Source organism: Epinephelus fuscoguttatus, linkage group LG8, assembly GCF_011397635.1.
Source record: "Epinephelus fuscoguttatus linkage group LG8, E.fuscoguttatus.final_Chr_v1".
Taxonomy (NCBI): Eukaryota; Metazoa; Chordata; class Actinopteri; order Perciformes; family Serranidae; genus Epinephelus; species Epinephelus fuscoguttatus.
Genome location: NC_064759.1, coordinates 26774678 through 26801544, shown reverse-complemented (window position 1 = coordinate 26801544; position 26867 = coordinate 26774678). Strand labels below are relative to the sequence as shown.

Below are 26867 nucleotides of genomic sequence, written 5' to 3'. Positions count from 1 at the left end.
AAACACAGACAAGCAGGGAAAAAAGCAGGCTACAGTGTCATCTGCATGTCAGTTTGCCATCACCTGTCTCCATTTGGGGCCAGCAGCCTCACTTCCTCTCATTCCTCCATCTCTGTCCCCCTGTCTGTCTGTTTTCCATGTTTCTCTCTGGAGTGGAAATATTTCACAGATACCATAAATGTGCGTATGTGGACTTCCCACCTCTGTCCTGGGAGATATCACACATGTCAATACTGTGCCAAGTGGTCACACATTCAATACGCCTATAGTGTTTTGTTTTCCATTGTAGGCCTTTCGCAAATGGTCACGGTTAAATCAACGCTGCCTTTCAGTTCGTCAGTCCAACAGGGATTCTGTGAGAAGTATAGACGCCAAAAAAATGCAAGGTGCAAGTGAGTGACGGGGCCTTACTGAGAGAAAGAGCATCAGATGCTTAACAGTGAAGAAGGCAGAAGAAAGCTGATGAGAGACAGAGGGCAGCATTGTTTTAGGGAATACAATCAAATGATGTACATATTTTAGAATGAAAAACATATGAGGGAAAGACTGCAAAGAACGCAGCTGTGAAAAATGTCTGTGGTGCAGCACCATCTCCTGATTTGTCTCACGTTTCAGCTGGAAACTGGAGGTGGAATTTGCTTGAAAAAGACCCAAGTAGAAGCAGTAAAGCAGCAGAAATCTGCACAGAGTAGGCAAACACAACCATCCTGTGAAATCTGACATTCTGCAACTTCCAGTGGAAAACTGTTTGAACAGCACTGTATCAAAATTTTGGCAGAGTTATCCACGGCTCGCTGGAATCACAAGTCATTTAGAAAGCAGATCTTCACTGTTTTTTCCAACTGGATAATGGGGTCAATAGATGGAAATCCAGAGCAAGAAGTCCTTGAGGTGTTAAAGGTGAGATGCTTTATTCTCATGAAGGAAGAAAGATGGGAGGAATATAAGTTGGAACCTGCATACAAATGTTATCCAAAACAGCCGGCTTGATGTGGTAGTCGTTAACAGTTTCTGGGTCACATATCTTAGATATTTGAATCCGCTGAGAACAAGACATTCCTATGGCAACAGACAACAAATAGTGCAATAAATAAAATGGTAGCAGTGGGTGTGATGAAATGGTGCATGTCGAGCATAAAGAATAGAAAGTGCTGGAAAGTGAACTCCTACAACATGTTAGTTAATCCCAAAAAAGGAATTCCTATGTGAGCCTTTTTTAATAATTTGATCAATTCAAATTTGAAAATTCTCAGGATTTCTAACACCTACCCAACCAACATTTGCATCTGGGGTCTATGTGGGTAGTAAATGGGCATATAATGGGCCGTAAATGATTGTCTGTGGGTTTCATATTAGCCCCAAGCCAATCGCCCATACCAACTTGGTACTTGGGTAGCCCTAGCATAACCCATGTGGGGCCCACCTGTCTAGATCCACCCATATGGGGAATTTGCATAGGGCCAATATGGAGCCCATGGACAATCCCATATAGGGCCCATTTTTCAGCGCATTTACTGACCACATGGGCCCCACATACAAATGTTGGCTGGGCTAATGCTGAAACGTTTTTTTAAAACACAGATATCCTTGCTAAACCCACTTAGATGTCCTTATTTACTTTGGCTAATTGGACCTCTTCTTAGAACTGTGTGGATACATCACCTAAATTCAACCTGAGCAGCCTGAATAACTGTGCAGGGAACTCAACAAGGCTTAAGGCAACTTTATCTCTTGGAAAAATTGCCCCACATTAAAATAAGTAAATTAAATAATGTTATAACACACACTTTTATTGTCTGCTTTTTTAACTTCACGTTCAATTGTTTTGTTACATTTCATGGTATTTTGCTGACAAGTCTTCCTTTAGTAAATGAAAGAGGAAATCCCATAATACCTTTGTATAAAATGTAATGTAACAAAATATCATAGGTTGATGTCCAGAGAACATGAAACGCACTCATTCATACACACCCCAACCCTCTACAAATGACACACATACACATTTAGTCTCTGCCCCCCTTCTGTTCAGGGATTCAGTCAGCTTCACCCCCAGATCCATCCATGTATCTCTGCTTGGATGAAACCATAACACATCTCTGAGCAGATGTGCTGACAACAGTGTCCCCCACTGATCCAAGCTACTGATGAACCAAAGTTTCCACTGTGTAGCTATTTTAGGAAGCAGTAACAATACTACGGGGAATAAGAGGGTTTTTCACTGTGACCTCCCAGGTGGGGTTCAGCGACAGAGGTCACAGGGTCACCACCCACTGTCAGTAAGGGAACCCTCAGGCGCTATTTAATAACATGAACATCCTGGACTGCAAAAGGAAATTCCCAAATCGGATATTTCAATAGGAAGAATTAAAGTGTGCATAGTAAATAATGTATGAATATATAATTTACAATAGTTATAAATGAAATACCGTGTCTGCATTGGAAAACAAGTGTATTTTGCAGAATGTTAAATTGTGAAACCTCTCTGTATGGCTGTGGTTTCCTCTCTGACAGGATCTCACAATAAAATGTGACTCTCTCATCTTCATCCAGCACTCTGGGCGATCTCCCCGACATTCCTTCCTGTTTGTAGTCATGGTGCCAGCAGGACAGCTCCTCTATATAAGGCCCTCCTCTCCAAAGTCCTGAGCCAGAACGACAAAGAGATCACAACCTTCTGCTACACCGCAGCCAGAGAGGAGGGGAAGATTCAGCCCTGAACCAAAGGACTCAAATAATCAGCTCCGATAAAGACAACTTAACACTTTTTAGACTGCAGATTAATTTGATTCTGCTCTACTTAACGAGAAGATGACCAGTCTGTCAGAGAGAGCTCTTTTTATTTTCTTTACAGCACAGGTAGGCATGACAACAGTAACTAAGTGTTTCCTTTAAATAGTGTTTCAGCTCAAAAATCTGAAGTCACTGTCTGCTTCTCTGCGAATGCCACCTTTTTCACAAGATATGTGAAATTAAACTACCCTAGAAATTGTTTACGCACTTTTGCATCCTGTAAAATTTAAGATATTGATGATCTATTTCCACTAAAAACTTATTTTCTATATGATATTTAATCCCAGTTAACAAAAGGTAGTCATGTTGTTTGGTACCGAGAGAAAGAGACTATAAACAAGATGTAAAATATCGATTATTTTTTTTCTCTCACCCAGGTGTTTACACTAGTCTGGTCCCAGGTGTGTCCTCGGAGATGCCAGTGCCCCAAGGAGCCCCCCATGTGTCTCCCTGGGGTGCCTTTGATCCTGGATGACTGCCTCTGCTGCCTGGTGTGTGCCCGTCAGAAAGGGCAGATCTGCTCTGAAATGAACCCCTGTGACACACGGAAAGGGCTGCAGTGTGAATACAGTGCCGATGTCCACAAGAGGACTGGAATCTGCACCGGTAAGTGGGCGATAACCTTCACAAACATTGTATGCAGAATGTTTAGTTAATGTGCAAATGTGGATCCTGTTGCCAGTTTTACTTCTCATGAATGGAAGATTTTTCTCTGACACCTTCCCCTGTCTCTGTCCTCCAGCTCATGGGGGAAATGTGTGTGTTTTGGACGGTTCTGTCTACCAGAACGGCCAGACCTTCTTCCCCAGCTGTAAGTACCAGTGTATGTGCCGCGATGGGCAGATCGGCTGCGTGCCCCGCTGCAACGTGGACGTGATGCTGCCTGGGCCAGACTGCCCCGTGCCACGCAGGGTCCAGGTGCCCGGAGAGTGCTGCGAGAAGTGGGTGTGTGATCCCCAGACTGAGGCCAGTGCACTGGGTGGCTTTGCTATGGCAGGTGAGTACAGTGGGAGTAGGGTAAGATGGGATGAGGAGGACCATATATGCAGACCATATACAGATAGACACATGCAATACCATTCATTTTTGACGTTAGTGTCACTGCAGTGTGAGACGCAAAGTTTAAAGGTTATGTACATTTCTCTGACCTGATCGGGGTAAGGAAGGAGAAGGAGGAAGCGTGGAGGAAAGAGACAGTGTTGTCACTTCAGTCTGAAATGTGAAACAGCAATGTGATACATCACTTTGCAGTCAGCTGAATCCAACCAAGCATCACGTTGCTTATAGGTTTTCTACATTCTCTTATTTGTCGTTGGCTTTCACACTTACGTCTACTTTCTTTCTCTAACCCATTGTCCACCTGTGTCTCCCTTCAGCCTATCGTCAGGAGGAGACAGTGAGCTTTGACGGTTGGGACTCCAGCCTGAACTGCATTGAGCAGACCACAGAGTGGGGCGCCTGCTCTCAAACCTGCGGCATGGGGGTGTCCACCAGGGTCACCAATAAGAACCGTCGCTGTGAGATGGTGAAGCAGAGCCGACTGTGTATGATTAGACCCTGTGACGACCAGTTAGACCGGACACAGCTGACTCAGCTTGCACCAAAGGTACTTTTTAGAACAACCTGGGTGCCATATTCTTTACGTATGAGTATCTGCGTGTTAAATTAGATGCCAGTTCCATGAGGATACATAAGCTACTGAACTTTTTGTTTTGAACCAGCTGGATTTTCCTCACAAAAATCACATAGACTCTTTTTTAGAGAGATATAGAGTAATACACATTCATTCAGTGAGTGTCTCCTTGTCTCCTTGCAGAGAGGCAGTAAATGCCAGAGGATGGTGAGGAGCGACACAACCATCCACCTCTCCTACAAGAACTGCACCAGCGTCCAGGCCTACAAGCCTCGCTACTGTGGCTCCTGCACAGACGGCCGCTGCTGCACCCCACACAGAACCAAGACCGTCGTGGTGGACTTCCAGTGTGCCAACGGTAAAACCACCAGGAAGCCCGTCATGGCGATCCTGACCTGTGCCTGCCACAGCCACTGCCCCAGAGACAACGCCGTGTGGCAGCCATCAGAGCTGGGTTACAGTGGCTATCGCTCATAAAGTCACACTTGAGGGACTGTGGCGTTCTCCTCACTTTAAACAAGAGTTGTGTTGACTCTGAATTTCAGTTTGAAACAAGACTATCCACAGAGACAGTAATGTTATTTTTGCTTTTTATGGTCAGAATCATACTTGTATTCAGAACATGAGAATCGTCTTTTGTGGTTGAGATCATAGAGACCTAAATAGCTCTATATCTCTCTTTTGGAGAGAAGTTTAGTTGTGTAACATCCTGTGGACAAATATGTGTCATCTTCACTACTTTAAAGCAGAATCAAAGCACTTAAATCTTGCGATATATTGATTCTCTGCAGATCCAGACTTTGGTTGGACAGTTTTTGGTAGGTGCTCTTACAGCTTGGAAGAGATTATTGAGGTAAAACAGCCTCTATTAATTAGTATGAAGGTGTGCAGTTGGAGGGTAGTGCAGACATACCAGAATGTCGTGGTTGTCATGGACTGTTTGACTGACAGTTGAATTGGCCAATTGGTAAAAAAAATTATAGTTTTTTTTTTTTTAATAAAGAGCATGAAACCATAGTGTTCACCCCTAATCATGAGGAGGAAAGCTTCAGCAATAGAATGAAATATCTTTAAGCGTGTCCTCTTCCAGAATAAATTAAAACATCTACAGGAATATGACACTCTGACGCATTTCAGGCAAATAAAGAAGAGCAGCAAGAAGGCAGAAGGAATTAAGGGCTATAGCGTGAGCTGTTACTTTTCGGTAGCACTGCTGTGGAATCTTTTCAACTGTGGGACACATTTTTTAAATAACTGGACTGTGTCCTTTGACCTGGTCCAAACCAAGGGCTCAACATATGAAAGACAGGTCACTGTAGTGACTCAGTGTCATTTTTAACATTTCCCTGAAACCATACCCCTGTTGTAAAATGTCTTAAGTCTACGCTTCCATCAATAAATGCAAATGTAGGTTTTAGAAGTTTTTTTGTTATAAGTAGTGCACATAAAAGGCTATTTTTATGATGACAAAAGTTTTGTAAATACTTGCTGCATAGCTTGTCTGACTGAGTGTGTATCAAATACACAGCTTGAATCGGTGACAATGTAAAGATAGATTGTACATATTGGTACATGGTATTGTTTTGCTTACTACTTGAATTGTACTTCACACTGCTTGGTGCTGTATCTGTCTCATCATTTGAAAATAAATTTGTATTTTTTTGTATCAAAGTTTTAATCTCTTTCTTATGTTCAAAACTTAAATCTGTCTTTTCTCAGTGCAATAAATTGAATTTTTAAGGAGATGATTTGTGTGACATGAGAAGCAGCTTTAGGCTGACTTGGTTGGATGAAGTGAATCTTACCTCTAAGATTTTAAAGTGAGGATAATAGAGGGAAGTGGGAAAATATAAATCATAAATGGATAGGAATAACTGAAGAAGTAGTGCTCATGGCCATATGATAAATACACCTGATTTCTCCTACAGCTGTCACCCTATGCTGTTTGATCTGTGGCAGAGAATGCTTCCTCAACATCACACTGCCAAGTTATAAATAGAAAACATAGACGTGTTATGTAGGTTTTGGGTCAGTCAAGTGTATGTCAAGTGTTACCTAATACTAACAATATGTCTGCTCTACATTACTGGAGACACAAGACTATAAAAGTAAAATAATATTAAAGATCAAATACCAAGTTTCCCTCTCATAGCATATATACCATTCTCCCTTTCCCTACAAATGAGCGCACATCTTGAGTTTTCACACATCTGCATCTGGGGTAAACCTTCCACCAGATTTCCAGGATGTTAATTTTATCACATGGGGACCTAAAGTTACCAAACCCCCCTGAAGCCCATGACAGTGGGTGGCGACCCCTTGACCTCTCTCCCCGAACCCCACCTGCAGGGTCGCAGTGGAAAGCCCTGTTATCTCCTGTGGGATTGCTACTGCTTCCTAAAATAGCCCCACATTGGAAACTTTAGCTCATCAGTAGCTCGAGACAGACGGCGGCTGACACATCTGGTGGAGGCTATGTTATGGTTGCAGCTGAGCAGAGGTGTGTGGTCATGTTATGTGTTAGTCATGTTTGTGGATGTAGGACTTTGAGCTTATATTCTGCATTCTCTTTATGTACAGTTACAGTTTACATGTTAGGAATGCAAGCAGATGAAAACATAAATAGACAGACCAAACAGAGGCATTTGCTGTCATTCTGTTTTCATTAGCCATGCTAGTGCCATGGATCTTGGGATGATGTCTGTCTGTTTGTTGGTCCACCAATTTGGTCCAGACTAAAATATCCCAACAGCTATTAGATATAATTGCCATAAAATTCTGGATAAACATTAATGGCCCTTGGAGGATAAATCTTAATGACTCTGGAGATCCCTTGACTTTTCCTCTGGCACCAACATGAGGCCCACATTTGTGGTTCGAGTGAAATGTTTTAACTATTAAACAGATGGTCATTAGATCAGGCACAGACCATAGATTGTACATAAGCATTAGTTTCCCCCTGTGAGAATGAACAACCTTCATCACTACCAAGTCGTCGAAATCCAGCGCTTGGGCAGTGACTGTCACCAACGAAAAAAGCCTTCCGTTAATGTCGGCATGACACGCATCCAGATGCTGTTAACAAACACCAACTTTTACCCGGGAGAGTGGTGTTTGTGTCCCCTAAGATTTAAAGCCAAACCCTGGTGTTTTTTCAGAATCTGAACCATTTGTTTTGTCGCTGAAGGAAAAAAACATCAATTCGTGGTGTTGTACCAACATACTGCATTTATTTTGAAAGAGACTGAGTGTAAACAGTAATTTCCAGTGAAAATGCAAGTGTATTTTGAAAGAAGACAATGCATGTAACAGGCAGAACTTGACACGGTATTCCAGAACATCAACAACCAACACACCCAGTGTACCTTGCATATCATATGTGACAAGGTTGAGTGAGACTGTGTTGAATATTTCAGTTTATGATCAGCTACCTATTCCCAGGACATTTGTGCCAATATGCAAATACTAGCAAAAACTAAGAAGGTTACTTTGAAAAACAGTAAATCTGTTACGCATAAGCATGTTTGTATGCAATAAATCAACGTACTCATAGATTTTATTTTAATATGAAATGAAACAATACTTGCACATTGCCAGTCAAACTGGAATGTTCCTGCAAGTTAAACTTCACATATAGACATCCAAATGTTGTTGTTTTTATTTATTTATTTTTTCAAAAAATGTAATAATTATTTCTTCAGGTTTAAGGGATGTCCATAAAGCTGTTTTTCAACCATCCACCATTTGTTCTAATATACTGCAGCTTTGAATAGCTGCTCCTCCACTTCGCTTGTGCATTGCATTGTGGTAAAGTGGGGTCCATCAACAGCACATTTGAAAACCAGTGTTTTTTTTTAGTGTGAACACACGCAAAACCTGCTTACACTCGGTGTGCAGTATGGCTTTTGGACACAGTTTAAGTCGCTTGTTAAATTACCATACTACTATTGTTACACTCTGTATTTCACTGTAGATAAGAGCATTTTAATAAATCCCTAAAATGCAAATGCACCTATAGGTATCAAAGGGAACCTCAAATTGAAGTGGGATATCTTGGCTTGTCTAATCCTTTGTTCCTTTTTCTATAACTGTCAGATCCCTTACTGATTTTAAGAGGCACAGTATCATAGAAGCTCAATCAAAACAGGCCATATGGTTGTACTAACACTGTGTGAGTGTGCATGTTTTGAGCCGTTTGATACCATTCAACTGGTTCAGTGAGCGGCTGAAAAGTAGATTCTCCGACTGAATGACAGACTGCTGGACTTAGGGCCGTGGTGAATGGTTGACTGACTGAAGGACTGACTGACTGATTGACTGACTGACTGGCCACCTGGCTGGAAAAAGTGAAAATACCAGTCAAGCAGAGCAGCTGCCAAGCTGCAGCTCAAACTTCCTGACTGAAGTGTTTTTAGGCCATGTTTTCTTTGACGCCTCCCTGTCTGAGTTACAGAATGCTGCACATGTACTGTGCAGACCAGACGTGGCAGGTTTCCTGACACATCTCATAACTCACAATCATCATCTACTGGATTATTGCACTGTGATCCAATAGATGTTAAACCTGTTTTTTTTTTTTGTAGGTAGGAGTGGGATTGTGAGATGACTGACAGAGACAACACATGGAGGTTTACCGCTGAGTGGTGGACCTGCCATACCAAAGCCTTAATTCAGTGCTGCTCAAACAGTTTAGTTGTCAAAGAATGAGACAACAGACTGTATATTTTTATTTATTGAAACATTGCCTTTTCTAACAAAGTCTGTCTCTTTCTCTTTTTGCTGCTGCTCTGTGAAGCGAGACGGCTTTTTAGAAATCTGACACTTAAAAATGTTCAACTGACAAACCATTTTTGTTGAAGGGTGGAAATTCTCAACTTGAGGGAAAAAACTGCACTCTACAGGAAAAGACACTGAATTCTTATTTTCCAACATATGTAAAATAAAATTTTTAAAAAATCCCAGAAGACCAGCCCCTAGGTCCCTACGCACTGGTGTCTACACTTTAGCTCAAGCAACCTCCTTTCTCAACAGCCATACTAACAACTTCCCCACCTTATCCCCTTGTTCATAATACTCTTTCAACCTAGTCATTGTGTTCTCCGCCTCCTGTGTAGTAATGATGTTATACTCAGCCTTTTTCACAGTCAGCTGAACTGAAATTGCCTGTGATCGTGTCAGAAAATGTTGCTTTTCGGGAGCTTTAATGTCAGTCTCTAAGGAGATTAAATTGGAGTGATACTGTTTCCAAGAAGAGTACCTAATAATGGCACCTCTTGTTTAAGCTTTTAGAGCATCCCAAATCATGGAAGGTGAGGCAGAGTTTTTGTTTGTTGCTAGAAACCAGTTTGGGGGTTGTATGAGAATCCTTTATCACTGTTTGAAGCAGAAGGAGAACATGATCTGAGTGTGTCTTGGCTAAATATTCACAGGATGAGACTAAATGGTACATAAATAAAGAAGAAGTCAGTTCTAGAATAGCTATTGTGTACATGTGAGTAGGAACTATATTCATGTTGAGACGTATGTCCCTCCCACCATATATCAAGTCAATTTAAATGTGTATTGTTAAAACATACTCTGGTGTCCAGTATTTGCAGCTCAGTAATCCCTTAATTTCCTCCATGTGACCAATAGCCTAATCAATACACAAAGCTTTTTTTAGATTCATAAAGCTGTTATATGGTCAGCTTACTTTTGTGCCAGACAATTTAGAGCACTTATAGGAGTGTACCATTTGATCATTTCTTACTTTAGTGACTCCTAGTGGTAGTTTTTGGAAAGACTCTGGAGCCAATAATAAAAACTAAATGTATGACGCTAACCTGCTCGAGGACATGATGCTGTCATGAATGGGCTGAAAACAGCACACAGCATCAGTATTCACCACTGTTATCTGATTTCTCTACATCCAAAAACATATGCCATAAGCATAATTTGAAAGATGCTGCTTTAAAGATGCTGACATGCAAACACTTTACACTTTACATGTGACCAATTTTGGCATTTTTGTGATGTACACAAAATAGTTGTATAATACAAGACAAAGAGTCTTCAGCCACACCAGCACAATGCCAGACAGATGCTTGACATATATAACATTTACGGGAGCGCATCTATACTTCCATGGTCCTATGTTTCCCAGCTCAGCTCAGTTTCCCTCCTCCTAATATGACATATTAAGTATGCATTTCAAAGGGTTTTATATTCTCAGTAATGTTTTTGGCCTCTGCCAAATGTTCAGTGAACGTTTACCTGGGTTAGTATGTCGAAATCACGACCTACAGCTAATAGCCAACTGATGTCATACTCTCTAAATCTACAATCTACAAATCAAACCTATCTAACCTCTAAAACTTTAAAGTTGTGGGCAAGACATTTTACTAGACTTTCTCCATTGATATGTGGCCAAAAAGTTTTTGTTTTTTTACCATTCAAACTGCATTTGAAATGTCCATCTGCCCTCATTTTTTGTTTGTTGGTTTTTGTTTGCTTGATTTGCTATTTGAACTGTGAATATACCATTTAACAATCTCTTACAATGTTGGTTTATATCAAGAGTCACACATACTCAAAACTCAATACAAGGGCTAGACCAGGCCCTTGGGATAAAGGGGTGACCCCAGTGTTCACCAAATTACAGCTGAGGCTGAAGGGATGTCTGGGTTTGCAGGTATTTAGTCAGACACACACACACACACACACACACACACACACACAAATCCTATGGCACCAGATGAAAACTCAGGAGACCACCACACTTATTACTGTAACAAAGCTATATACATTAGGCATGTAGACAGACCATTCATCGAGCATTGAGACATACACACGACAGAAAGAAAAAACAAGAAAAAGCAAAAACTGACAAAGACTTCAAATGTGGCAACTCCTATATTTCCTTTGTTTAGACTGACATATTTATCTCTAGTTGCACAGGGAGTGTGGGCTCATGTTTGTGTTAAGGGTAAGTAAATTGCTCCCTCTAGTGGTGTATCTGAATAAAGCCCCTGTCACCATTTTCACTATAGTGATCATGAATGTGCAATCCCACTCTATTCAACACCTGAAGTGGAGTAAACATGCTGATACAAAATGTTTACAGTAGTTGATTTGTTTAAGAAATGACTCAGCCATCATGTTTCAAACAGATGCAAACTTTATGTAAAATAATTTTGTATATCAAATTCTGATAATTCAGCACTAAATAAAACAAACATACAAGGTCATGATTACAACATCATTACTGTATATGAACCTTTATACCCTCTGTGCCTCTGCAGGTACTTTCACCACTGTAAGAACACATTTTTTATTATGTCAAGATTTAAAAAAATAAATAAATAAATAAAAATGTATAATTACAAAAATACATATATGGTAAAATACGGTTGAAAAGTAAACATGCAACTTCATCTCTAGGAAGTATCACAAAAGTTTGTAAAGATGTATGCAAAATATCCAGGCAGTGGGCATATGATCAGATTTAACCAGATTCAGTCTTAATCACCATCTGTTTCAACACTGCCCTCATAAAAGATGATGCTATGTTTCACTTTGCAGTATTGAAAACAGAGAAATCACAATACAGACAATGAAAAATGCAACATCTAGAAGTTGTGACCCTACTTTCGTCCTCCTAACCCTCTTTTGCAGCCTCTGTGCCCAGCTGTCATCCTCTGCAGGCCTATAGAATAGGTAAATCATCTCATTGAATTTGCAGTGGGTAAAAGTGAAGGCTGGGAGTGTAGTATCTGCATCGTAGAAGGACACCAATCCTTCATCATAGTCCACAAACACTCTAAATCTCTCAGGTCTCGTTATCAAGAAGAATTGGACAGGGGTGTTTTCAGTAATGCAGCTGGGTCCCAACCTTATGACCCAGTTTCCATTGCTGGGGTTAGGTATGAATGTCCTCGTCCCACGCATCGGCTTTCTGACTGCTCTTAAATCCCATCTCCCTTCGGCCTGAACCTCAACATAGAATCTCCCCTCAGAAAAGTCCCTGTTTGCATTAACACAGCAATTAGTGTTGAATCGATCTGGAATCCACCAAACAGAGGGAGGTTGCATCCCACTGTTTGCCATCGCTTTAACCCTGCCTTTTCTCTTGGTCAGCTGTGTTACTTTTGTTTTCTGAGCCTTCTTCCCACTCTTACGCTTTATCACCTGTACTTCTGCCTTTTTCCTCCCCATGTGAACCGTCTTGTCTACAAACGCATGCTCCAAAGGGACGGTATCATGAGTGCTATGTTCTGTACACAGCACACAAACACACGTCTGGTCAGTCCTGCAGAAGAGCTCCAACATCCTGTTGTGTTTCTCGCATATTTGGTGCTCCAGGTTATGCACAGGATCTGTCAGCTTGTGTCTCTTCAAGGCTGCGACTCTCAGGTGAGGCTCAAGATGTGTCTCACAATAAGAGGTCAAGCACACCAAACAGGTTTTTGAGGCTTGGGACTTGTTGTCATGGCAGCAGTCACATGGCACCTGCCCTGGTTTGACTGGGCAATTATTGGCAGCTTTCGCATGATGTTCCTTGAAATTCTCCACAACCTCCCTGAATCCGGTGTTGACACAAAGTTTGAGGCCTTTGTTGAACTTCTCGTTGCACAGTGGGCACTGACACTGCTCTTTGCCCTCCCAGTGCCTGGCGATACAGGCCTTACAGAAGTTGTGTCCGCATGGAATCGAAACAGGCTCGGTGAAAACATCCAGGCAGATGGAGCAGACGAACAGATCTTCAGACAGCAAACTGGAGGCAGTGGCCATGTCTGTATGAGATGAGAGGTTTGAAAACTAAGAACCATCAATGATAATGTTGGTTTTTATCCTAAGTGCTTATAGTATGAGCCATTTTACAAAACAAACACAGCTGGTTAGATACTTTCTGGTGGCAAAACAATTATAAAGTGACCAGTGTGACCCTCGTAATACTGCAAACTGTTTGCTGCAAAACAGTCCATAAAAATGCCTGAAAAATAGTTACAGTGATTCACCAAATAAACATAATTAACAGCAACATCCCATCTCTGCATCCGGATTTATGAACAACAGGTGCAAATTTCATTACATGCAGTACATAGCTATGAATATGCTACAATATCAGAATATAATATAATCAAATTTGAACTTTACCTGCTTGAAGCTGTGCTGCCCGTCTGTGTTTGCAAATGCAGGAAGGGAACTGTATTTAAGAGTTGTAAAGTTTCATTTCACCATAAATGATGCAATGGTGCTCCTCCTCCCCTGAGTCATGCTCCACCCATGTGCTCTTAGTACAGAAATTAACTCTTTATGACATGAAATGAAACAATAATAAACGTCAATAAAGAACCCTTTATTACTAATTCATGGTGTCACTGGTGTCAGTGTTTTGTGTATGTTTTGTGTGTGTGTGTCACAGTGTAGTCACAAATCCACTCTAATCCACCAAAACAACTCCGACTCAAACCACAATGAGCATCTGTGGCCAACTCAAATACTAAATGGAAATCTGTCTCTGAATTAAGTCAGCTATTGTGAAATTATTTGCAAAGTCTCCATTCTTAAAGGATTAACACGCCTCTGAAATGAAACAACTCACTCCACAAATATTCAGGGAAACTGCAATATACTTTCGGTTTCACTCCGATGGTTTTACCTTTCTGAAAAGTGGAAAGAAGCATAAATGTGCCCACAAGTTTAACACCAAATTTCACTCGATGATCCAGTTACTTTTGGCCATGTGTTGTTTTATATTTTCACTTTAGTGCTAACAGCATGTCCATGATTTGAGATGATGGTGATGTTTGTGCTTTCAATTTTAATGTCAAATGCCAATCAATGCCAAATCTAAAGCAACTTTAAAATGTCTTGTTTGATGATTGCTTGTGTATTTTTTCTACTAATTGTTAATATCGATCCCATGTCACTCCTGTGATCAGATGAATGTGCAGTAGAGCTGTAAAATATTTCAAAATAAAAAGTGTCTACTCTTGCATTTTATTTGTTTTACTTTGACAAGAAAATGTCACGTCAGTATTTTAGTAATAAGGTTATGTCACATTATATTGTAAAGCACAGGGGTGTAAATATAGACAGTGCAGGCAGTGCGATTGCAATGGGGCCCCTGAGGTGGAGGGGCCTGTAAAGTGAGCAGGCCCTTGCAAGTGATTCAGATTCATATAAAAAAGAATATTATTAATTTAAAAATGGTGCCATTTGCTATATATGTCCTTAAAAATGGAAACCCATCTGCATTATGGTTTTCTTTTTCAGTCAGTAGCTATCTAAAACAAAGTTTTATTTTTTAAATGAGCTATAAAATTGTCAGATATGCAATGATGATTGCTGGGTAATATGTATGTTGATGTTGTCCAATGTCAAGTCTCTATTTGTGTCAAGACAATACATGCACGATAGTGGGCACCAGGACCCATCGTAACTTCCTTACACCACTGGTTAAGCGTGAGGCCTGCAAAGGATTTTAAACAAATAGAGTATCCATCCATCCATCCATCCATCCATCCATCCAAGCAAAGTATTCCAGACATCCCTCTCCCCAGCATCATTTTCCAGCTCCACCTAAGGGATCCCAAGGCATTTCCAGGCCAGAGGAGATATGTAGTCCCTCCAGAGTGTTCTGGGTCTACGCCATGGCCTCCCACCAGTCGGATGTGCCCAGGACACCCTTAACAGGAGGTACCCAGGAGGCATCCTGATCAGATGCCCAAACCACCTCAATTGACCCCTTTTGACGCAAAGGAGCAGCGGCTCTACTCCGACTTCCCTCCAGATGTTCAAACTCTTCACCCTGTCTCTAAAGCTGAGGCCAGCAACCCCACAGAGGAAACTCATTTCCACCCACAATCTCATTCATTCGGTCACTACCCAGAGCTCATGACCATAGCTGAGGGTTGGGACGTAAATGGACCAGTAAATAGAGTATGCAAAATGACAATAAAAAAAGAATCTTCTCTCCTGCCCTCAGCCATGAAGCTTCTGCCTAAAGAACCATACCAGTGACTGATCTGCCCTGATGTTTGCGCCAGTCTTTACTCAACGTGGTTACACCATCTGTATGTGTAACCCGCTGTTGGGACAGCAGTGACCAGAGCCTTTCTACGTTCATAGCTTGATCTTAGAAATGGAGTTAACTTCAGGAAGTCTAATGATGCCAGTAACAGCAACAGGAGCCAAAACAAAGAAGCTGCCAAACCAGTGGAGTCCTGAAGTCCTGGTATGTGGCTCCTATCTGTGAGACTCACCAAGAGTCAAAAATCTAACGTGTAGGTATGTCTTCCAGCCTCAAGGAGCAACTACAGCAGAGCTGACATTATGTATTCTCCTGAGTTGTAGATAAACACGAAGGGTCAAAGTTGAAAGAAGAGGTAAGAAATTAGCAAAGGGAAAGATGGGAAGATGAGGGGGTAGAGGAAAGGATAGGCGAGTGGTAAGGAGGAAAGAAAAGGGGATATAAAAGTAAGAAGAGCTGTTCAAGGAGTCTCAGCCAAAGTTTGACTGAAATAGGTTTTAATTGGGACATGATTTAAGTTTTTTTTCCTTCCTCTACAGCTAGTTAATAGACTGATGCTCTGTCATTCAGACTACACACCACTTTGTGCTCTGAGAAAAGATCTAGTCTAGTTTGGCCTTTGAGGAAACCTTTTGATGTTATACTCAGAATTCTCAACAACATGTTTCTCTCTCAAGACCCCATCATGGAAGGCATCATAAAGCACTACCTGTACATTCACTGGAAGACATCCGTCACATCCAGCACCGTTCAGTCTACCCCCTCCAACATTCCCTCAGCTGATAGACTGCAAGTGCTTCACAAACGATTTCTACCACCACAGATGGAAGCATGTGGTGGTTTTGCTTTTGCTTTACAAAGACCTCTTTGAGTGTAAGTGTTTGTTCCACTGATCGACAGGTGGTGGCGGTAAGATACTAAGAAGTGTTGCAATAAAGGCAAGAAAGTGGAAGTAAACATGGATGAAAACAATGCAGAAATAATCAGCTTTGCAAAATATCCTTATGAGGAAGGAAATGTGTGCAATATGTTTATTAGTCCAGTGTATTTGGTGAGAAATACTAAATGTAAACAGAGCTTGTTTTGGTTTGTTTACTTACTCTATAGGGTACCTTTAAATTCTGAAAGAATTAATGATATAGTGGAGAAGAATATTTTTCTAGCTTTATCTCTGAAAACTGACATCTCCTAAATTGGCTGCAGTGCTCTTCAAAAAAGCACTACACTTTCTTAATGACTGCCGGTTCATGGACTGACAATACAAAGCCATGTGTGACTGTGTGTGAGAAACTGTCTGCAACTGCTCCCCGTTGCATTGAAAAACAAAGTGTGCAGTCACCGTGCTATAGGCTGATTAAGGATTTTAAAAAAAGGATTCATTAAGAACCTTTAAATACCATCACCTTTATGAGGATTACATTCACTGTTTGTTTGTTTGTTTGTTTTGAAGGTCATTACCACAACAAAGAATGTTCATTTCCTCTGATGGCTCATTTCCATATAAAAGTAAAAATCAATTGTAGCTTCTACACCTCATTAAGCCAAAGTGTTCTTAGTATTTCTGTTTCAGTCTCTTTCTTAAAATAAATCTCCTCTCTGGTGCAGCTCAGTAGTAATGATCCATTATCGTTTAGAGCGCGCGGAAATGAGGAAGCTTGGCTCCTATTGTACAGCATTGTTATTTCTGTATTAAGACGATTTGATTTATTATGACACCCACACACTGAAATATATAATATTACATCAGAATGTACGATGAATGCCCTTATTTCTCATAACATTATTTAACACAAGTTTTTAACTGTTGTTTGACCTACTTAATCCATGTATATGTATATAATGGTAAGTACCAAATATATATTTTACAAAAAGCCTATCTTAGTATATAAAATAAATCACCAATTATCCATAACATACAAGAATAAACCAGTCCAAATGTATGATGTATATGTTACCACTGTCTTTGCCTTACAAACGTAATTGATAAATAAATATAGATATCAATATTACATATATATCTTCATCAACTTGTCCTGGTGTCTTTTTATATTTAAATGAGTGAACATATGAATTATACAAAGTATGGATATACATTATTCTACCAACATATACTTGTGTGTACATCCACATACCCATAAATGAATTAATACGTATTTACATATTAACATATTGTTAATTAGAAAAATCAGAAAAATAATACATGGTGTTAGCACTGTCGCCTCTCAGCAAGAGGGTCTCTGGTTCGATCCCACAAGAGAGCCCTTCTGTGTGGAGTTTGCATGTTCTGTTTTTCCTGGGTACTCCAGCTTCCTCCCACAGTCCAAAGACATGCAGGTTGGGGATAGGTTAATTGGTAATGATGGGGTCACGGGGTACGAAAATAGATGAATGGATGGATACACATACATAAAGAAACTCGACCACCCTACCCACCCACCCATAAGATTACAGCTTACAGAACACATAAAGGTGAAGGAGTGGAACTAACATTACTATATCAGATAATTGTATTGATTATTCAAACAAATGTACAGAGAAAGGGATGAAAGAAAGAAAAGAGAAAACCAAAAACAAACAAACAAATAGAAACAAACAAATAGAAAAAAAACCCCATCTTTGACCCAATGAGAAAAAGATCAGGGAGCGTGTTGCTTCCAATTTGGGAGGATCAAATGTCTTGCCAGGAGAGCAGTGAAAGCTATGACCATGTAGACTTTGTTAGATGGCATTGCTCCGGCTTCTAGCACTACCGTAAGAAACCTCGGAGTAACATTTGATCAAGATTTGTCTTTTAATTGTCATTTAAAACAAACCTCCCGGACTGCATTTTTTCTTCTGCGTAATATTGCGAAAATTAGGCCTATCCTGACCTGAAAAGATGCAGAAAAATTGGTCCACGCTTTTGTTACCTCAAGGCTGGATTACTGTAACTCTCTATTATCAGGTAGCTCAGAACACTGCGCTCTGAGAACGCAGGGTTACTTGTGGTCCCTAAAGTCTCCAAAAGTAGATCAGGAGCCAGAGCCTTCAGCTATCAGGCTCCTCTTCTGTGGAATCATCTTCCTGTTACGGTCCGGGAGGCAGACACCGTCTTCACATTTAAGACTAGACTTAAGACTTTCCTCTTTGACAAAGCTTATAGTTAGGGCTGGCTCAGGCTTGCCTTGTACCAGCCCCTAGTTAGGCTGACTTAGGCCTAGTCTGCTGGAGGACCCCTCTATAATACACCGGGCACCTTCTCTCTCTCTCTCTCTCTCTCTCTCCCTATCATCCTATTACTGCATCTTGCTAACTCGGCCATTCTGGATGTCACTAACTCGGCTTCTTCTCCGGAGCCTTTGTGCTCAACTGTCTCTCAGGTTAACTTGTATTGCAGTGGTGCCTGGACAGCGTGACGTGTGTGGTTCTGGTGCTGCCGTGGTCCTGCCAGATGCCTCCTGCTGCTGCTGCCATCATTAGTCATTAGTCATACTTCTACTGTTATTATACACATATGATTATTGTCACACATGTATACTGCCAGATATTAACACATACTTTCAACATATTGTACCACAGTAGCCAGAACTATATTATTACTTTCATTAATGTTGTTGTAAGCTACTGTCATTACTGTCCGTCCTGCATCTCTCTCTCTCTCTCTCTCTCTTTCTGTCTCATTGTGTCATATGGTTTACTGTTAATTTATTATGCTGATCTGTTCTGTACGACATCTATTGCACGTCTGTCCGTCCTGGAAGAGGGATCCCTCCTCAGTTGCTCTTCCTGAGGTTTCTACTGTTTTTTCCCCGTTAAAGGGTTTTTTTGGGGAGTTTTTCCTCATCCGCTGTGAGGGTCCTAAGGACAGAGGGATGTTGTATGCTGTAAAGCTCTGTGAGGCAAATTGTGATTTGTGATTGGGCTTTATAAATAAAATTGATTGATTGATTGTTTGATAAGATAGCACCATATTCCTTTGAAGTTAAACCAAAGAGTGCCAGACTGGGTAAGGGTCCAACTGGTTCCAAACGTCACTAAAAGCTTTAAAAATACTTATCCAGAAGGTGGAGACATTTAGACACGACCAGAACGTATGCATCAAGTCTGCTGGCTGGCCCCTACATCAAGGGCAACAATGGTGCAACATTTGGGTAGATCTTTGCCAGTACAACATTAATAAGATCAGCTCTATGTACCACTTTCTGTTGTATTAACTTATGTTTAGCAGATGTGAATGACGCATGTATCAAGTCTAAGATGGAGTCCCATTGGTTGGTCATCTCTTAGAGCTATTCCAATATCAGAGTGTCAGGCCATTTTCATATTTTCAAGGGAGAGTGGATTAATGTCGTTTCACTGAACATCAAATGTTTTGTTTCTTTTTGAACTAAAAAAAGAAGCAAACGATGTTGCATTCGGTGATAATGTGTTTTGCTTGACTACATTTGTATAAAACTTGTCTTTCATTCAAGATCTGGAATACATCCTATGTACATAGTGCTACTGTGTGAAGAGTGTCACATGTTGTCCTGGAGAATGCAAAGATTCAGACCTCCTGCAGGATTTTCTCTCTTAACCTTTGAATTACAAGCCAACCACCTTGTCCCTCAACTACAGCTGACTGTCAGGGGTCATAGTGGCTTTTGACAGGATTAATTATTATTACTTGAGTCAAATATGTTGGATATTTAAGATTTGTCAAAGGAGATTGGAAATTTTAGTATGAGAATTAATAAAGTAGCAGGAGATACCCACCAGCTGCAGGGCCAGGAAGCCAAACCAGCCTCAGAAGCAGAAGGCTGAGAGAGTGAGGTCACAGAACTTAAAGCATTCACAACAATTTAACTGCTGGGGATACAATCCTGAGAAAACATCATACCTTAACCTGCTGGTTTCTGATGTACTGTCAGAGACTTCTGTAAATTGCTTATGGAGTGTGGTACTTGCCCACATGGAGAGTCAAATGTTCAACTTCTCTCTCCAAAGCAAGTGACTTACTCACTACATCACTGCACCATCAGGAAGACATTGCACATCTCCTGACAACTTGAGGTGATGATATCACATGGGAAAATTTCATTTCAGAGGATGTGCTGGAGAAAAAAAAATCAGCTCTGTAGAGACGTCTTGGTGATAGTGCATCAATTTTTTCTTTTAGTTTGGAATGTGAAATGTCTTGAAATGTAGATGTTATTGTAATAAGCCACATCCTCTTTAAGCAATCATTTCCAAATTTTATGCATTGACTGAGTCATAACTGAAGAGGATGCAAACCAAATTCTATATTCATCCCTGTAGCTGACTATGAGATAAAAACTTTTCACATTTGTGACGCCCTCTTGTAGCAGAGTTTCGCAAGACTGGTTAGCGTAGCGTGCACAAAGCATCCACACATGTTCACCAAGTGTGGTTATAATTGCTTTTGCCATTTTTGGTTTATGAGTAAAACTGAACTAAAAGACAAATGTTTGAAAATGCATAACTTAAAGATGGACTGATGTTTCAAAATTTCTTTGATAACCTTAGATCAGCGATTTCTGTAGATGATCCAGCCAAAGGTTTTGGACAATTAGACCAATGGTCTGGGACGAGTTTATGAAAATATGGTTGAGAGAAAATTAAGAAAAAGTTACAAAATTGCTACATTTTACAGTTTTCACCTGCATCCCTGTGTGGTTCCAGAGAAGATGATCCTCATGTCTGGATGGTGGTTTTTGCTGCATGAACACTTTTAGTGGAGAAGAAGAAGAAGAAGAAGAAGAAGAAGAAGAAGAAGAAGAAGAAGAAGAAGAAGAAACTGAGCATTAACAATAAAGCTCCAGCAGCAGTTGCTGCTTGGACTCCTGACGATGCAATTGACAGAGCACAATTGCTAAATGTATGAGAAAATACATTGTTGCTGTTATTATCATTGTTGCTTTATATTACCAGCATGTAGTCATACATTCATATAGTAAAATAAATCAAAGGGCAAACACTGTGTACTATACATACTATACACTGTACTATGCTGTACACAATATACATACAATACTGGTTTGTCATGCCTCTTCCATTTGTAGGACTCAAATAAAGGAGCAGTGTGGCACCTAGTCATGAGGTCGCAGACTGCAACTAACAGAATATCCTCTCCCCCTTTCCAATTTTTTTGGAGAACCTACGGTGGCCTTTAGGTACTGTAAAAACGCCAAAGGCCCTATCCAGAGCCAGTGTTTGGTTTGTTTGTTCTGGGCTACTATAGAAACATAGCGGTGCAACATGGCAGACTCTGCTGAGGCTTGGTCGATACACCAGCATGCCCCCTTTGCCAGAGGAAGGGGACCCTTGAGCACATATTGAGTTGCTGCCCAAAAGCTCTGGGAGAAAGCCAATACCTTTGGCAACATGACTAGGTGCTCAAGACCATTGCAGGGAGCATCTGTAGTGCCATCACCAGCTGTCAAAGGTCAAAACCCATGAAGCAAAAGATCAACTTCATCAGAGCTGGGGAGAGGCCAAGAACAACACCTAGAGCAACATCAGGGCTGCTCAACACTGCACAGGACTGGCAGCTGCCAGTGGATTTGGGCAGTCACCTCAAGTTCCCTCAGCATGTTGTTAAGACCACCCTCAGACATGACATCGTTCTGGTGAGGGTGTCTGACCTCAGGTAACATCACTGATGATGTGCCCTAGCTACGCATCAGAACATGTTTCAACTACAACTGCCAATATATCCAGTAAATCCTACACACTGCTCCTTTAAGAAATGATAGTTGGTTTGTGTTAGTGGATTACAAATTTCACGTTTAAAGACAGGAGATGGGTTACTGCTGTGTTTCTAGAACAGGATAAAATATTCTTTTTCACACCAGCACAGGAAATTGTCTTTGTTTCACCTGTAAGAGAACACCCACTGAAAACTGAATAAAAATGACACATTACAAATCATTGGCAGGATGTTAATATAATGAGTTGATACAACTATATTAAAATCTCCCATCATGACAATATTTTAAGGCAGCCTGGTCACTATTTTGACTGCACTACAGATGACCCTTGGTTTCTTTTTGTTCAGCTGTGGGAGCTTCCCTTTGGCCAGGACAGATTTGAACCCTCATCAGTTTAAAGTGTCACCAGTAGGTGTCGCAGCCCCACTGCTAATAGCTCGGTGAAGCTGAAAGAAGGGTGCCATGCTTCACAGTGACGGCTGATATAAGAAAAAGCATATTTATAGAGCTAAGCGTTGTTACATCCAAAAAGATGTAACTTTTCTGTCCTCACTGAAGTCACAGCAGCTGCTGCTCGTTTGTTCCTCCTCTCATCACATCCTGATGGCTCACTGAAGCTCCATCATGTCTTTTGTCTCCATCTTCTCTCCTGTATCCCTGTCAGTCACTCACAGGACTCAGACCCCTATCACCGTCACACAGCAGTGACACTGGTTGCACCCTCGCGGTCTGAGCTCACTAATCTGAACTCTCACGCGCCTGCAGGATTGACAGGGGTTATGTGGATGTCCTCTGGAGTAATGATAATAGAGATGGAGAGCAAAACCTCGGAGGGGGGTCTTTCCATGTCAGAGCCTCCTAACAAAACGCTCTTTCCCTCTCTCTCGCTTTGAAACATCAAAACAGGCACAGGCGCATTCCTGTACGCGCGTAACCGGTGCGCAGCGTGAACGCGCTCAGCAGAGTGGGTCTCACTGGGAATTTGAAAACTGGAAACTCAGTGACAGACATATTTAAGAATATTTTATTAATTCAAAGACGTTTAAGAATAGTTATCATCGTGTCTGTGTCACTTCTTCAGCTTCATGTTTACAGACTCACAAAACCCAACTATTGTTTTATTCATGAAATAGACATTGATTTCCTTTTCAAACTGGTATATGACAAATATATTTCAACATCAAAGGATATATTATGGTGGTAATATTATCCAGATAGGAGTAAAATGGCTGGATGAATGGATTTGTTGTTTTATTCTTGATTAACTTTGCATCAGCTGTCACGTCTCCAGCGTTGAGGGGAAATGATGAACACATTTTGTGCATGCAGGATCTGGAGATGGGATCGGCTAACGGCGGGGGGAGCAAACTCCACCCAGCAGATAGGATCTCGGGCAGGCGGAGCGGCGAGCTGCCTTGCGCCGAAAGGGCTCAGGCTGGTTGGTCGGGACGCCTGACAAGTCCCGCAGAAAACTTGAGAGGGGCAAAGTCCAGCCTGAGCGCGAGGGGGGAGACGGCGTGGAAGTTAATGAGTGAGAGCGTGCTGGTAACTCAATCACATGTCATTTTAAAGAAATGCTCCAAAGATGGCGGTGGTAATAACGACGGGAGTTTCAGGTGCCTCCGGAGTGCAAAAAAGTGGATTTGTGGAGGTTTGGGTGCGGGAGCGGTGGCACAAAGTTTTGGTCAACTTGAACGAGGAAGCGCTCACGTTGAGCTGCGAGGAGAGCAGCGTTAACGACAGCGTGAACGAAAATGTCAACTCCAACGGCGTTACCAACGGATCTTACCTTGACAACAATAACGCCAACTCCAACAACGGCCCCCAAACTGTGCGCAACGCGTTCACGGACCTCCCGGAGCGAGTGCCCGAGGCGATCGCGAACAGAAAGCGGTGCGTTAAGGTGACCAAGCAGGAGGTCGGGGGACTTGGGATCAGCATCAAAGGAGGGAAGGAGAATAAAATGCCCATCCTCATCAGTAAGATTTTCAAGGGGCTCGCAGCGGACCAGACACAGGCTCTGTACGTCGGGGACGCCATCCTGTCCGTGAACGGCGTGAACCTGCGGGACGCGACCCACGACGAGGCTGTGCAGGCACTGAAACGGGCCGGGAAAGAGGTGACACTGGAAGGTAGGCAGCCTGGGCAGAGTGTGTGTGTGAGGTTGACATAAAAGATGAGGGACCCAGAGGTGAAGGGGAGTGTGTGGGTCGGGGAATCCCAAACTTTTTAATAACACATGCATGCTCCAAATGATCCCACTGGATCTTATTTTAGGGAGCCCCACATGTGTTAGTGAAGGCTTGTGCAGCATACCTGGGGAGATAAGAGTTGAGTTTGGGTGAATTTCAGCTTCATTTTTATGAAGACCCAATATAACCTCTCTCAGAGATCCCTAAGGGAGCTCTGGACCTTAACATGCATGGGCACCTCATCCTTCAGTGAGGCTGAGAGTTTATCATCCCTCATGGCTTTCTATTTCCTGGACTGGTGTTGGGCTGTTTTATGCATATGATCCAGCAGGTCAGTGGCCCCTCAGGCCACAAAATGCTGCAAGTTTCCTATTCTACCTGCCAGTTGATTGCATTCACTTTGCGTCCCAGGCGCAAATCACTCCCTGATTAGAGGAACAGAATGGAAAGCAGCGGGGCTCTGAGTGTTGAAGGAATGAAAACGTCTGCTGCAGGGAGTGATTTACTTTCCATTAAAGAAAGGAGGTTCTGGTTAATAGCGAGACCGAAGAAAGAAAAGATGGTGTTTTTATTGCCGCAGCCTATATTATTCATATCTCATTTCATCAAATCTGTTTTGTTACTCATATACAAAGTCAGAATTTGTTGTGACGAACAGTCTCCCAGGGTGGCAAACTGGAGTGAAACTTTTCTTCTCTGCAAATTTATTTAATTTACAGCAGGAGACAGGAGGATAGTTAATCGTATATGTAGTGCAGCTTTGCAGGACACCCAAGGTTTATTTCATATTTGGGAAACAGGTGACTGAGTGGCTGCCTTTTTGTACAAAAGAACATTTTGGATTTCTAAGGAAATAGTTATTATGCAACCAGAGGTGCCATGGGAGAATCATACAAGGTCAAACTCTTATCGTCTCTTTTCCCCTCATGTTCAAACAAATCCAGCTCTACATCTCAAATGTGTGTGGCTCTCTTTCTCTCTCTCTCTCACACACACACACACACACACACACACACACACACACACACACACTCGTACACACATATGGAAAGGCACGCGGACCCACTTGCTTTCAACTCACTCGCACAAGCAGTGCAGCCAGATTAGCGTTGTGCAGTTGTTTTTAGCCAAAAGTGAAGATGAAAATTAGGCTGATGGAACGCAGATTCCACTCTGAAGGATGAACATCATTTTACCCCCTTAACACACACATACGAGTACACAAACACACACACCGGAAAAATGTTGCACACAAGTGCCCACTTCTGTTTTTTTTTATTTTATTCCTGTTCCTGTGAGGACTTTTGGACCCAAGATAGGAAGAACAAAGTGTCTCTCACTCTTGCACACCCCATATACACATGCACATGCAGGCATGGTGATGAGCCTTCCCAGGGGGACACAGGGGCTATAATACTGCAAAGGAAAAAGCAGGTCCCAGCTGAAAACTTACCAGATAAGAAAGAGTGAGAGAGGGAATGGAGCAGACGAGGAGGAGGATGGAGAGAGGGAGAGAGAGAGACGGGAGGGGGGCAGAGCTGAAATGTGAATTTAATGGGGAAAGTGCTGAGAGGGAGACAGATAGAAAGAGACAGAACAGAAAGAGAGCCAACAAGGGAGGCTAAGAGGCTGATATGAAGACGACAGGGAGGGTTAACTTAAGGCTAACAGAGAGACAGAAGTTCACTTCAGCTGCAGTTTAGCAGAGATCATTCGCATTTGGTAAAGCTGTGAAACAGAGGAATAGTACGAAGCAACAAAGTGCGATTTTAAGGGGTTTTATGGATATTTAGAGGCACAAAGGGTGCTTAACATGTCACCAAGTAGGTTAACTTTCATTTCAAATAAAAAAGACGCCTAAAAATGAGTGATTTATTCCTGTTTTTATTCCTGAGTGTAAGCCACCTTCTAAGATGTGAGAGAGGAAGACTGTGTTACATGGGGAATGAGATCAGGAGGAAACATCAGATTCAACTGTTAGGAGAGCTAGAACATGTCTCATGGGAGAGGAGTGTGCATCTCTCTGCGTGTGTGTGTACAATGCAGTGCATTTTGTGCGAGTGTGTATGCACCAGAGCTTGTACGTTTGTGTTCTGTGTATTTTACTGTAGCACTGACAAGCCATCTTGAAAACTCATTAGGAAGATGGAAAACAAATTCAGCTAGAATAGGCAGCGACCACTCACTCCTGACGCAGGCTGGAAGAGGACAGCGGATTGACCCGTGGTCAAAAAACTCAGAGGACCATGGGTTCAAGCACCCATGTCAGAGAGCATCCGCTTTGTTAAAGCGTCCCCTGAGCGAGACGCCAGCTCTCTGCTGGCTCTGTTCTGTGGCTCAGCGTGTAGTCTGACAGGTCAAAAGTGAATTTCTCTTTGGGGATCAATGAGGGTTGTGCAGCTGTGCCACAGAGCTGCTCGCAACCACAGCCAGTGCTGTTATGGGGGTCCAGCGAGGCATCGGTTATGCACAAATAATGCCTTCAAATTACATCCTGATGGAATGCAATAAATAAAAATTACAACTTTGTAGTTGTGCAGAATATTGCC

The 26867-nt window shown here is 41.8% G+C and overlaps 3 protein-coding genes across 3 annotated transcripts in view; 2 read left to right on the top strand and 1 right to left on the bottom strand.

Annotated features, from left to right (window-relative positions):
* The first annotated feature begins 2662 nt into the window (after positions 1-2662).
* Positions 2663-6049, top strand: LOC125893194 (CCN family member 3-like). The gene is made up of 5 exons (XM_049583746.1): positions 2663-2856; positions 3168-3396; positions 3533-3787; positions 4167-4396; positions 4607-6049. The coding sequence occupies exons 1-5, from the start codon at positions 2809-2811 to the stop codon at positions 4898-4900; spliced, it is 1056 nt and encodes a 351-aa protein (XP_049439703.1). The 5' UTR covers positions 2663-2808; the 3' UTR covers positions 4901-6049.
* Positions 6050-11372: 5323 nt separating this feature from the next.
* Positions 11373-13632, bottom strand: LOC125893185 (E3 ubiquitin/ISG15 ligase TRIM25-like). Its single transcript, XM_049583732.1, has 2 exons — positions 13559-13632; positions 11373-13194 (listed from the first exon to the last, which is right to left on the bottom strand). The coding sequence occupies exon 2, from the start codon at positions 13190-13192 to the stop codon at positions 11966-11968; it is 1227 nt and encodes a 408-aa protein (XP_049439689.1). The 5' UTR covers positions 13193-13194; positions 13559-13632; the 3' UTR covers positions 11373-11965.
* A 9868-nt stretch (positions 13633-23500) lies between these two features.
* The window catches only part of sntb1 (syntrophin, basic 1), a 61135-nt gene continuing 57768 nt past the window's right edge, over positions 23501-26867 (top strand). Inside the window, exon 1 of the mRNA XM_049583422.1 lies at positions 23501-24258. Coding sequence (XP_049439379.1) covers positions 23712-24258 — 547 coding nt within the window. The 5' untranslated portion in view covers positions 23501-23711. The remainder of the gene's footprint in view (positions 24259-26867) is intronic.

Excerpts from the sequence above, each read along its gene's own strand:
- LOC125893194 (XM_049583746.1), top strand. The coding sequence starts at position 2,809 with ATGACCAGTCTGTCAGAGAGAGCTCTTTTTATTTTCTTTACAGCACAG. Across the intron at positions 2,857-3,167 it reads TTATTTTCTTTACAGCACAG|GTGTTTACACTAGTCTGGTC; the intron begins GTAGGCATGACA and ends TCTCTCACCCAG. Across the intron at positions 4,397-4,606 it reads TGACTCAGCTTGCACCAAAG|AGAGGCAGTAAATGCCAGAG; the intron begins GTACTTTTTAGA and ends GTCTCCTTGCAG.
- LOC125893185 (XM_049583732.1), bottom strand. The coding sequence starts at position 13,192 with ATGGCCACTGCCTCCAGTTTGCTGTCTGAAGATCTGTTCGTCTGCTCC.